Here is a 12584-nt window from a genome sequence, read left to right on the forward strand (position 1 = left end):
TTGTGGTGCCCTGTGCTTGGACCCGGTTCTTAGCCCCCAGTTCGTTGGGGGGGAGGGGGGGTGCAGTGTGTTTCACAGCGTGTTTCACTGTTTTAGCGCTCCTTCAGCAGCCGCTGCTTCTAAATTTCGGCGATAGTTCTGTCTTCTTTCACTTTCTCCACAACGTTTGGTGGATTTTCTTTTTTTACATAAATCTTCTCTTCGGGGGGTCCCTGGCACAAAATATTTTCAGATGGGGGGGGTCCGTGGTCAAATAGATATCAATTTGGGGGTCCTTGACATGAAAAGGTTTGGGAAACACTGCTATAGGACATCATGCTATGTTGATATTACCACTGCTGACATCCTCATATAATTCCACAAACCTGAGACCAAACCTCTGAGCCCAAAAATTGTTCTGCCCGGTTCTCCTCAGTGCCTGGAGCTATTTTTTTTCTTTTAAATTTTTATCCCACGATTTTGTAACCCTATTTTTTACACCCAGTGCCAATTGTCTATGTAATCCTGGGCACTACCTTCCCTCTGCCAACCTAGGGAGGCCAGGGCCGAGCTCATGCCACCTTCTTGTCACCTGACAGGGGAGAGTTTCCCTGGTTGGACGTAGCGCGTGGAAGGAACACGTTATTCCAACCAGTTCCCTTCCCCTCCATCAGGCGCCCCGGCTGGCCAGGGGGAGGCAGTATAGTGACCAGGATTACTGCATGTTTTTGTGAGGGTACCTACCCTAGGAGACACGGGGAGAACATGCAAACTCCACACAGAAAGGCCCTTTCGCCAACCCCACCTAGGGTATGGGCACTGATGACGCGGAGGAGAGAACACGCCCCCAGCGCCCACAGCGTCCCCTGCGGGAATCGAACCCAGGACCTTCTAGCTGTGAGGCGACAGCACTACCGACTGCGCCAAAGACATCGCCTGCTTGTCGAGGTCGGAGCGCTATAATATGAACGTTCGGCCAATCAAAGAAAAGCACACGCACTGGGAGGACGGGATCGACTCCTGCCCGAGCCAACTTTCTTCAACTGTGGCTCTGCTTGCTTGTAGCATATATACTGTACATATAATGTAACATACGCTTGTATTCATTGCGTCTGTCATTCTAGACTTACAATTGATGAGATGATCAAAGCATTAATAATTACCACGAGCCACCGAGGGCACGTTGAGCCACGAGTTCAACGATGCTTGTAGGCAGCCGATAATATAACATTAACATTAACCTGATCAAAGCAGAACGTGAGCTTTTACTGGCTGACTTAATTCCTGCATGGTTTCTTTCCGACATACAGCTAAACATTGTCCAATTTTCTATTAAGTGTATAGCCTACATTATATTTTGGCTATATGTGATAAGAAGAAGAAGTGTAATAAAATTGTAGAGTGTGATTGTGAACGCTTTCCCGTGTCGTTCAAACGTCTTAATAAAGTGTGCGCATGAGATCCTTATGTTATTCCCACAATGACACCCTTATGAGAGCCTATATACTCACCTTTACGCACGGTGGATTTACTTGGATTATGCGATATAATAGCCTGTGCGACAGTGTGCGTCCATCCTATTCTTTATTATGGTGAACGAATTGATGCTAATATTATAATACTAATAATTATTATTATTGTTTTGTCCTTGTTGGTGTACAGTTGGTTCTAGCTGTCACAGCATGATGCATTGTCAGCTTGTAGATCGGCTATTTTCAGTGAATGTAGGTTACCCCGCAAAATAGGGATGCTGGTAAAAAAAAAAGAAGAAAAAAAGAGAGATAAACTGTTCTATATCACATGGATTTGGCGGACCCCCTGTAGTAACTACGAGGACCCCCTAGGGCCTAGGGGTCCCGGACCTCCGTTTTTACATCATATCAGACGGCAATTTATTTTGTTAACTCTGTCTTGCCTGTCTAAGTGACTCTATAGGTATAGCCTACATTATATTTCGCTTAATATAATGTTGACACTATGACGAACTCTTGTTTCCCTTAACCTAATAATGTAACTGTAATAAATAGCCGACATTTTGCAATGTGTCATTGTTATCCAAGTTATTGCTAGTAATCAGTGGTGGAAAAAGTACTCAAACTTTTTACTTAAGTAAAAGTATCAATACCGCAATACAGAAATACTCTATTACAAGTAAATGAAGACCGCATGGCTACTTAAAATTCACGAGGATATGCAAATGAGCCATGCGGTCTTACTTAGCCTACCACAAACAGCAGATCGCAGCATGACGCGTTGTCAGCTTGTAGATCGGCTATTTTCAGTGAATGTACCCCCAGATGCTGGTTATAGTGAAAAAAAAAATGGAAAAAAAGAGAGAAAATCTCAAATAGATTTGGCGGACCCCCTGTACTGTAGTAACTATGAGGACCCCCTTATGAAGACCCCTGTTCTAGGTTAACATATGGCTATGGTTTAGAACAGTTTTAAACCATAGCATGTCACCCTAATATATTGTTGATACCCTAACTCATAAACTCTTTTAGTTATGTAGTGATAGTCTACCTACTAACCTACATCATTGAGAGCTTATAGATTTGCTATTTTCAAATGGCTGAAAATATGTATATAGGGCTGAAGTGGTTAATGTATGTTCTGTAATAATAATCCAAATCTACAACTTAACTTAAGTTTTCAAATAATTGTAGTGGAGTACAAGTATAATATTTGCCTCTGAGATCAGATTTAGTGGAGTAGAAGTAAAAGTACTGAAAATTGCAAATACTTGGAAAACAAACGCCAGTCATGGATCATATGACGGTCGTCTGTCGGTCATGGATGAACTTCAACCTGGTGTTTGCACTTTCTCCCTTTTTGCTCCATACATCTATATACACGTTGAAATTTCAAAAATAAAGTGCTTAGCTCATGGCCACACATGTTACAATTATGTACGGGCCCTCAATAAGTACCCGTATTTTCCGTATTATTCAATAAAAAGCCGATCGGATTAAAATATCCGATCGGTGGCCATTTTCTCATAGAGTTATAATGCACCAGAGTGCAATACACCTCCCAGCCGATAGGGTCACGTAGTTGAAAGCATATGAAGAAAATAAGGGGAAAATGGCCACCAATCGGATTAAAATGCTTTTTATTTAACAATTCAAAATATTCGGGTACTTCTGAGGAAACGTACATAGTTGTAAAATCCGTAGCCATGGGGTAAGCACTTTATATTTGGAATATGAACGTTCATGTAGATGTACGGACCAAAAAGGGAGAAAGTTTAAATACCAAGTTGAGCTCATCCATGACGGTCGGTCACGATATGACAGTCATGTTTCAGGGCTATAAACTCATACATGATCGGTTTTGCTGTTCTCAAATACATTACCCACAATAAATAAAATACTGGAGCACAGCCTGGGTACTTTGAAGGCAGTAAGATAATCAAAATAGAAAAGATTGTAACTTCCTCTTGCAATGAACAGCCAACTAATTTCCAAATGGACTGCAGGTTATGTAAAAAAAACGAATACAATTACTAGATCATGATGTACCATGGAATGACAAAAGAAGCTGACAAAGTGTACAAATCAATCAAATCAATCTTTATTTTTATTTAATGCTTTCTGTGCTGTTTCTCCTACCATGCTCCTCCTTCTTCCTTGTCTAGGAATGGAGTCTGGGAGTTGAGGGAAAGATTTAACAGGTCAGTGAATTTGAGTGAAACAATAAATACAGGACCGAGATTTGCCGCTGCTGACGGGGGCGGGTCCGGGAGTTGGGGGAAAGATTTAACTGGTCAGTGAAACAGTAAATCCAGCAGGGAGTTAAGGACCACAAGCAGTGACTGCAGGACCGTGATTGGCTGCCCAGAAGAGATGAAGAAGTTACTGCAGGCGCCACCGTGCCTGGAGCTATTGATCTCAAATTGCACACAACCATTGACCATTACCATGTGCGAAGCCCGTTTTTCAATATCACTAAATCTCAGCTGTTTATTCGCATTTTTATGTCAAAGAATGTCGCCATGCTTACGGTGGCTGCTCAAACTGCGCATGCGTCCCATCTACAACCTCCCTGCGTTACACTGTTGCACACACAGAACACTCGCCTCCGCTGCCGTGTATGCGCAGACCTTTGCCCGGCGGACCTTTGCTGCGTGTCACTCCCTGACTCTCTCCCTGCTTCCTGTTCACTGTACTGACAAAATAAAGGTAGAAAAGCCCCCCCAAAAAACTAAAATAATAAGAATACATGAATGTTTCTGCACATTATGATTATGCCTTATTTGCGCACACACACACACACACACACACACACACACACACACACATTCTTGCAAACCGTACAGACTACTGATAAATAATAAACCTGCCAATTCTTGATAAGAATAAATCATTCTTAAAACACACACACACACACACACACGCACACACACACTGTGTCTGAACCATTTAAAGACACTGAAGTGGGTAAAAAATCATCAAGGAACGAACAAGGATGCCAAATATCTAATTGGATGTTTTTTGCAGCAATTAAAAAGTCCTTCTGTGAAAATGTGAGGCTATTGCATGAAACATTAGGCTCACACTGTTTACTTACTCTGTGCTCTAACTACACACACATTATGCTAAGCAGTCAGTGTGGGGTGTGACTGTGTGTGTGTGTGTGTGTGTGTGTGTGTGTGTGTGTGTGTGTGTGTGTGTGTGTGTGTGTGTGTGTGTGTGTGTGTGTGTGTGTGTGTGTGTGTGGGGGGTTCGGCGACGTCATGCACTGAAAAACAGTCGATCTACAAGCTGTTCTGCTATTTTCAATGTCGTCCTAATAAAATGTTGATGTGCTCACAAACATAGCAATACAAATGTATGTGTGTGTGTGTTAGTGTGTGTGTGCGCGAGTAGTTCATGAAAATGCATTAAAAATGACTGAGTCTAATTTTTCCACCATGGTAAACAGAACCGTCTTCATAAGCGTGTTATTTGCGCGTCAGTATTTGACATGTCTGCCATATGACAATCTAGTAATCACATGCCTCATGTGAGCTCGACCACACAGCTGTGCATTCTGGACTGGTAACGAAAACCCATTCTTACAATATAAACCAACATCCATTTTAACAACTTCAGACGTTATAGGGCCTTCATTTAATTTTATTTCCCCCCCCGTTTTCCTTATTTCCCCACTAAGGCTCAATGGGCTACCTTCCGCTGTTGGAATAGCAATGGGAGGACCTCCAGGCCCATGAGAACAACTACAGAGGGCGCTTTAACACCAAGCAGCAGTGCAAGACTAAGCAGTTTGTTTCCTCTGGTGATCCAGCCAAGGACATTATACCCACGGACTGGTTGTTGGAGGGTTTCGAACAACTTGGGATGCCCAAAAAGACGAGGCAGAAAGGCTGGCAAAGTATTGTGCTGTCTCTGCAGCCTTATGTGGCGGAGCCGCCGCTACTTGGAGTGCTGAATGACACGCGTGTTGTATCATGAGGACATATCCATGAGTTTGTGAATGAAACCTTTACTGCTCCTAAAATATTTTTGTCCCTGAATGCTTTCCCTGTGTGTGGACATAACTAAATTGTTAAACTGTGTGTATGTGGCTAATAAACTGCTTTCCAATGTGTTTTGGTGAAAAGGTGTTAGTGAAAAATGCAGATATTTCACTGAACATGTGAAATTCTTGTCCTGATGAAGGTCTAAGGACCGACACGTTGATTTCCAAATAAAGTTTTTTGCAAGAACCAGACAGTGTGCGGGAACTCTCTCTCTCTCTCTGTGTGTGCACTATACATATGAGAACATCAGAGCCTACAGACAGTACAGGGTAATATCAGCAGAGAACAGACCAAGTCCCACACCCAAAGACATCACCAGGACCTCACAGACACAAACACACACATGCACACACACACACCAAAAGGCAACTAAACACAGACAACAACAAAAAACTATGTACTAGACATTATACCCACAAAATCTACACACGCAGCCAGTGGTGGAAAACGTTCTCAAATGTTTTACTTAAGTAAAAGTATCAATAATGCAATGTAGAAGTACTACGTTAGAAGTAAAAGTCCGGAATTAAAAATGTACTTGAGTAAAAGTACAAAAGTATTGGTATCAAAATTTACCAAAAGTAAAAGTGCAAAAATGTTTGAAAATAGCAGATCTACTATTAGATCGGCTATTTTCAAATAGCCTAGGTATAAAATAGGGCTAAAGTGGTTAATGTATGTTTTATAATGTAATAATTTATATCTGCAAAGTAACTAGTAACTAAAGTTTTCAAATAATTGTAGTGGAGTAAAAGTACAATATTTGCCTCTGAGATGTAGTGGAGTAAAAGTAAAAGTATAGACAATTGGAAATACTCCAGTAAAGTAAAGTAAAAATCGTACAGTACTTGGGTAAATGTACTTAGTTACATTACACCACTGCACGCAGCTGTCACCGAGCAGCTTAACTAAGGCTATAAGCTGGATGGATTTGCATGCTCAACAGAAGTACTACGCATGAGTTAATGATATACAGACAGCATTTAGAGGTCATAAAGATAATAAAGCCAGTTTGGCCGCTAAACCTTTCACCCCAGAATATGGACACTTCATGTGGTCTAGAGGCTTTTAACGATCTGCTATAAAAGATGCAGGAAGAGACGGATGTCTTCACACAACCGCTCCTCAAACAGAACGTCCATGCAAATCTCTCTCTCTCTCTCTCTCACACACACACACACACACACACACACACACACACACACACACACACACACACACACACACACACACACACACACACACACACACACACACACACACACACACACACACACACACACACACACACACACACACACACACACACATTCAGTGGTGTAAAGTAACTACGTACATTTATTCAAGTACTGTACTCAAGTACACTTTTGAGGAGTTTTTACTTTACAGTGTAGTATTTCAAATGTTCAGTACTTTTACTTCTACTCCACTACATCTCAGAGGCAAATACTGTACTTTTACTTCACTACAATTATTTGAACACTTTAGTTAGGCTACTAGTTACTTTGCAGATATAAATTATTATAATATAAAACATACATTAACCACTTCAGCCCTATTTTATAGACCAATTATTTGTTTACCAACATTGAGACTGGATGCACAGGTGATTGTTTCATACAATCAATTCTCAACCTGTTGTTTCGGGGTGCACTGGTTTCAGCACACCCCAGCCCCCTCTTGTGTGTTGGCTAGTGCTGCGCGCCCTAGCGAGACCTGACAGAATGGGTTTCATTTGCAACCAGTATGACGCTTGCAACCAGTGTGACGTCGTCTGTTAAGGGGTATATTTAATAGCCGATCTACAAGCTCACAACGCTTCGCGGTGCGACGCGTTGTGAGCTTGCAGATCGTCTATTTTCAAACATTTTAGTACTTTTACTTTTGGTACTTTAAGTACATTTTGATACCAATACTTTTGTACTTTCACTCCCGTAAATTCTTAATTCAAGACTTTTATTTGTAACAGAGTATTTCTACATTGCAGTATTGATACTTTAACTTAAAGGAGTAGTTCACCCAAAAAATTACTTATTTTCTATCAATTACACACCCCATGAAGCCTTGAATTCATGGATTTATTTTTGTTTTTGTGGCATTCCTAAGACAATAATTTGATGACCGTGTGTATTTCCGGTAGGAGACACAAATAATCTACTTTGTGTCTCCTACCGGATACATTAGCCGGCAGGAGACGGGAATCAAATTATTAGCTTAGGAATGCGACAAAAACAAAAAAGAATCCATGGATTCAAGGCTTCATAGGGTGTACAATTGATAGAAAATAAGTCATTTTTTGGGTGAACTCCTCCTTTAAGACATGTGAGTACTTTTTCCACCACTGTCTCTCACACACACACATTATGGATACTGCATCGGTTATTTGAAAATAGCAGATCTACAAGTTCACATTGCGTTGCGAGCTTGTTGATCTGCTATTTTCAACACTACAATATTTTTGAAACATTTCAACAACACAATTTTTTCACACACACACACACACACACACACACTTACATTGTGGATCCTGAAGAGGCACAGCGCCACCACGTGGGCGCACCACTTGGCCCCGGCGCCACAGGTGCAGCTACAGGAAGTGATGCGGCAGCGGTCGAACATGACGGCCACGTTGTACGCCCCTTTGGACTGTCCCGCCTGAGAGGTCACCACCGTGGCACTGAGATGGAAGCCTGGCACAGAGAGAGAGAGAGAGTTAATATGGAGTTAATGGCCTGAGAGGTCACCACCGTGGCACTGAGATGGAAGCCTGGCACAGAGAGAGAGAGAGAGTTAATATGGAGTTAATGGCCTGAGAGGTCACCACCGTGGCACTGAGATGGAAGCCTGGCACAGAGAGAGAGAGAGAGTTAATATAGAGTTAATGGCCTGAGAGGTCACCACCGTCACCGTGGCACTGAGATGGAAGCCTGGCACAGAGAGAGAGAGAGAGTTAATATGGAGTTAATGGCCTGAGAGGTCACCACCGTGGCACTGAGATGGAAGCCTGGCACAGAGAGAGAGAGAGAGTTAATATGGAGTTAATGGCCTGAGAGGTCACCACCGTGGCACTGAGATGGAAGCCTGGCACAGAGAGAGAGAGAGAGTTAATATGGAGTTAATGGCCTGAGAGGTCACCACCGTGGCACTGAGATGGAAGCCTGGCACAGAGAGAGAGAGAGAGTTAATATAGAGTTAATGGCCTGAGAGGTCACCACCGTCACCGTGGCACTGAGATGGAAGCCTGGCACAGAGAGAGAGAGAGTTAATATAGAGTTAATGGCCTGAGAGGTCACCACTGTGGCACTGAGATGGAAGCCTGGCACAGAGAGAGAGAGAGTTAATATAGAGTTAATGGCCTGAGAGGTCACCACTGTGGCACTGAGATGGAAGCCTGGCACAGAGAGAGAGAGAGTTAATATAGAGTTAATGGCCTGAGAGGTCACCACTGTGGCACTGAGATGGAAGCCTGGCACAGAGAGAGAGAGAGTTAATATAGAGTTAATGGCCTGAGAGGTCACCACTGTGGCACTGAGATGGAAGCCTGGCACAGAGGAGAGGAGAGGAGAGAGGGAGATGTGGGATGTCACCACCGTGGCATTGAGATGGAAACCTGGAGGAACGGAGGGTGAAGACCGCTACATGCTCCTCCGAATTGGGTGGGTGGATTACTACAAAATGACGTCACTGAGCAGCGGTGATAATCGCACACCTAGATGTTTTTACTCTCCACCCCACACACCCCTCCAATGGCGAGTTGGGAACCAGAGGGAGGGGCAACCCTAACCGAACATCAAAAGAGTGTGATGGTGTCTTATCAATAAAGAACTTTAGGTGGATAAGTGAGTTTGGTGGGTGGATCGGTTCATTTTAGAGCATGTAGCTGCCAGAAGAACGGAAGGAAGGAAAGAGAGAAAGCGAGTGTGCTTGGATTAAAGCAAAAACACAAATCATGGCTGAAGATTTTGTTCGGCAAAGTGCCAATCTGTGATTTGTGAAACAGTGTGAAAGGAGCCCCCACACACACACACACACACACTAATGCTGTGTTTCCTAAACCTGAGCTTCCATAACCTCAGCAGTGCCACAGGCTGATCACCTCCATGCCACGCCCCATTGATGAAGTCTTTTGTTCAAAAGTGGTCCAGGCCAAGTATTGAGTGCATAAAATAACATACTTTTCAGATGTGTCGACATTTATGTATTATTATTTTATTTTTTTGAGTGGTCTTATGTCATATTCTAATATTTTGAGATATGGATTTTAGATGTCCATGAGCTGTATGCCATAATCAAGATTAAAACAAAAAAAGGGTTGAAATATTTCACTTTATGCACCTACCACTTTATGCACTTTTCGAATTATATCACAGAAGAAAATGAACTTTCCAGGGGGTCCCCAGCAAAATGTGTTAATATAGCATCACAATCATTTTTATACTTTGGCTATTAAAAAATAGCAGATATACAAGCTCATAGCGCGGCACCGAGTGCCACGCTTATGAGCTTGTAGATCTGCTATTTTTGAAAATGTGTGCAAACCTTTTAATATATATATATATTTTTTAGCAAACATTTATAAGTCAAATCTTCGCTTCTGGGGGTCCCTGGAACAAAATATTTTGAGTGTTTGGTCCGCGGCCAAACACATCATTTTGGGGGTCCTTGACATGAAAAGGTTTGAGAACCACTGCTCTAGTGTATACTGTACGAAGCTAACTTGGGCTACTGATCCCATAGCCTGCGGGGACCGTAACCATGACAACAGGGCCCGTAGCCGCGCGTGCGGAGCGTAACCGTGACAACAGAGCCCACCGCCCGTGGCCGCGCAGGAACTCTGAATCTCCGCTGAATTCACAAAAAAACACTAATAATGAGGAATGAGGAAAGTGAAAAACAGGCATTGTCACTGTCCTCATATGACAATGGTCAATGCCTGTATGCAAAGTTGTCTTTGATTGGTTAAACCAATGAGGAGAAAAGCTTGTCCTAACAGACAGAGGTTCCCTGATTTAATAGCAGAGGATGAGAATGGCAGTGAAGTGAGTTCACAGTATTTGATACTAATCTCATTAACCCATTAAGACCGGGAACGCATCTGTGTCATTTTTAGATTTAATGGGCTATTCAAAAATAGCAGATCTACAAGCTCATAGCGTGGCACCGAGTCCCACGCTATGAGCTTGTAGATCTGCTATTATGTTTGAAAAAAAAATGTGAAAATGTGTTCAAAACTTTGAATATATATATATACATTTTTAACTCAAACGTTTGGTTCTTGGGGTCCCTGGAACAAAATATTTTCCGATGGGGGTCCGCAGACAAATACATATCATTTTGGGGGTTCTTGACATGAAAAAGAACCACTGATAAATATCTGCTATTTTTTAATAGCCAAAGAAATCTAAAAATGACAGATGAATTGCATTTTTGCGATGCGTTCCCGGTCTTAATGGGTTAATAAAGTGATGGGCATGTTTATGTAGAATATGATTGACATATTGCACACCCGAGTCACATTCCACATGCAAATTAAGGTGATGGTGACTGAGTCTGTCTGGCTGTGCTTTGTGGCTACAAGGCAGAAAGGTGTTTTTGTCTGTCATTAATTATGTGCCAACTGCCTCTTCCCTTTACAGTTCTGACAGTGACAAATATATCGTTGTCGGGCAGAAACCTTGTAACAGCGATGTTAATAGGTTTTCAATGTAGTGAGTCCCGGGACTCACTGGTGGTCATTTGAATGAATCCCAGGGCAATTTTAGGAGTCCTAATAAGATGTGTAGTTTTTGAGAAATTGCAGTGTTAAACCCCTGTTTGATATTATATGGCTATAATCGTGGTTATTCATGTATGTTGATAATGTATCTGGAAAAACAAAAGGTAAAAAAAAATACTAAATCCTGAATCTGAATAGTTTTTGGGGGAAAAGGTTTTCCCAAAATTCTGTCCTTATTTTTCTTATTAGTACAAAAATAAATAAATTATTAAATAAATAATAATTACAATAATAAGGACGTTTTTTCTAGGTAAAATAGCATGCATCCAATGGACAGAAACTGTAGTAACGTACAGTTTCACATAAGATGCCGGAGTTATGACAGTATACTGGTTTTAGCTTGCCACACACTGGTATAATACGATTGTCATTTCTTGTTAGAGGACAGACACACTGACACACAGACATAACAACCCTATTCTAAACTGATTCTGATTCTGATTCTGCTTGGCCTACAGCCACGTCATACAAACACATTAAACATACAGTTTTAAGGAAATCTCTTTACGATGTCATAATTGTCAGAAGAAGATGTCCAGTATGCATAATGTCGGGGCGCGTTAAGGTCGATTTATACTTGGTTGCGCGTCGGGTCTCGTGCGCTGAAAATAGCAGATCTACAAGCTCAGAAGGCATCACGGTGAATTACATTAGTCATTTAGCAGACGCTTTTATCCAAAGCGACTTACAATAAGTGCATTCAACATAGGTAGGGAACGAAACTACTAATCACCAGAAGTCTTAAGTGCATTCTCTTCTAAAACAAGCAACTAAGAGTATACCTAGCACTAAGGTAAAAGTGGAATATATCAGCTACCTACTTTCTTAACCCTTTCAGACCTGGAACGCATCTGTGTCTCTTTAGATTTCTTTGGCTATTCAAAAATAGCAGATATATAAGCTCATAGGGCGGCAGAGCTTGTACATCTGCTATTTTTGAAAAATCGTGAAGAAATATTTTTTACATTATTTTCATTAGTTAGGATTTAGATTTTGTTTAGAATCGGCCTGAGCTCTTAATGGGTTAAACAGATGAGACAAGTAGAGTTCATTCCACCACTGTGGGGCCAGAACAGAAAAAAGGCTGTTGACCGCGTAGATCGGCCAGAAGGTGCGACGTGTTCCGAGCTTGTAGATCTGCAGCCACAAAGAGTGAAGCAGCAGCCTGTTCAAACTGACTGACTGGACTGGAGGCCTTCAGTTGCCAAGCAGGAAATGAAAGGCGGTTTGATTTCCACTCACATTGAGGGGGGGTGGGGGGGTGGCAACAAGGGGAGAAGAAAAGAAGAGAAGAGAGAGAGAGTAAGC

At 42.0% G+C, this 12584-nt stretch overlaps 1 protein-coding gene across 4 annotated transcripts in view; it reads right to left on the minus strand.

The window, feature by feature from the left end:
* Positions 1–12584, minus strand: part of zswim8 (zinc finger, SWIM-type containing 8) — a 117464-nt gene that overhangs the window by 84044 nt on the left and 20836 nt on the right. For all 4 annotated transcript variants that reach the window (XM_080450434.1, XM_080450433.1, XM_080450431.1 and 1 more), the window contains exon 5: positions 8018–8190. In XM_080450434.1, coding sequence (XP_080306560.1) covers positions 8018–8190 — 173 coding nt within the window. The remainder of the gene's footprint in view (positions 1–8017; positions 8191–12584) is intronic.

This window comes from Gymnoscopelus braueri (genome assembly GCF_963280865.1).
Source record: "Gymnoscopelus braueri genome assembly, chromosome: 14".
Classification (NCBI taxonomy): Eukaryota; Metazoa; Chordata; class Actinopteri; order Myctophiformes; family Myctophidae; genus Gymnoscopelus; species Gymnoscopelus braueri.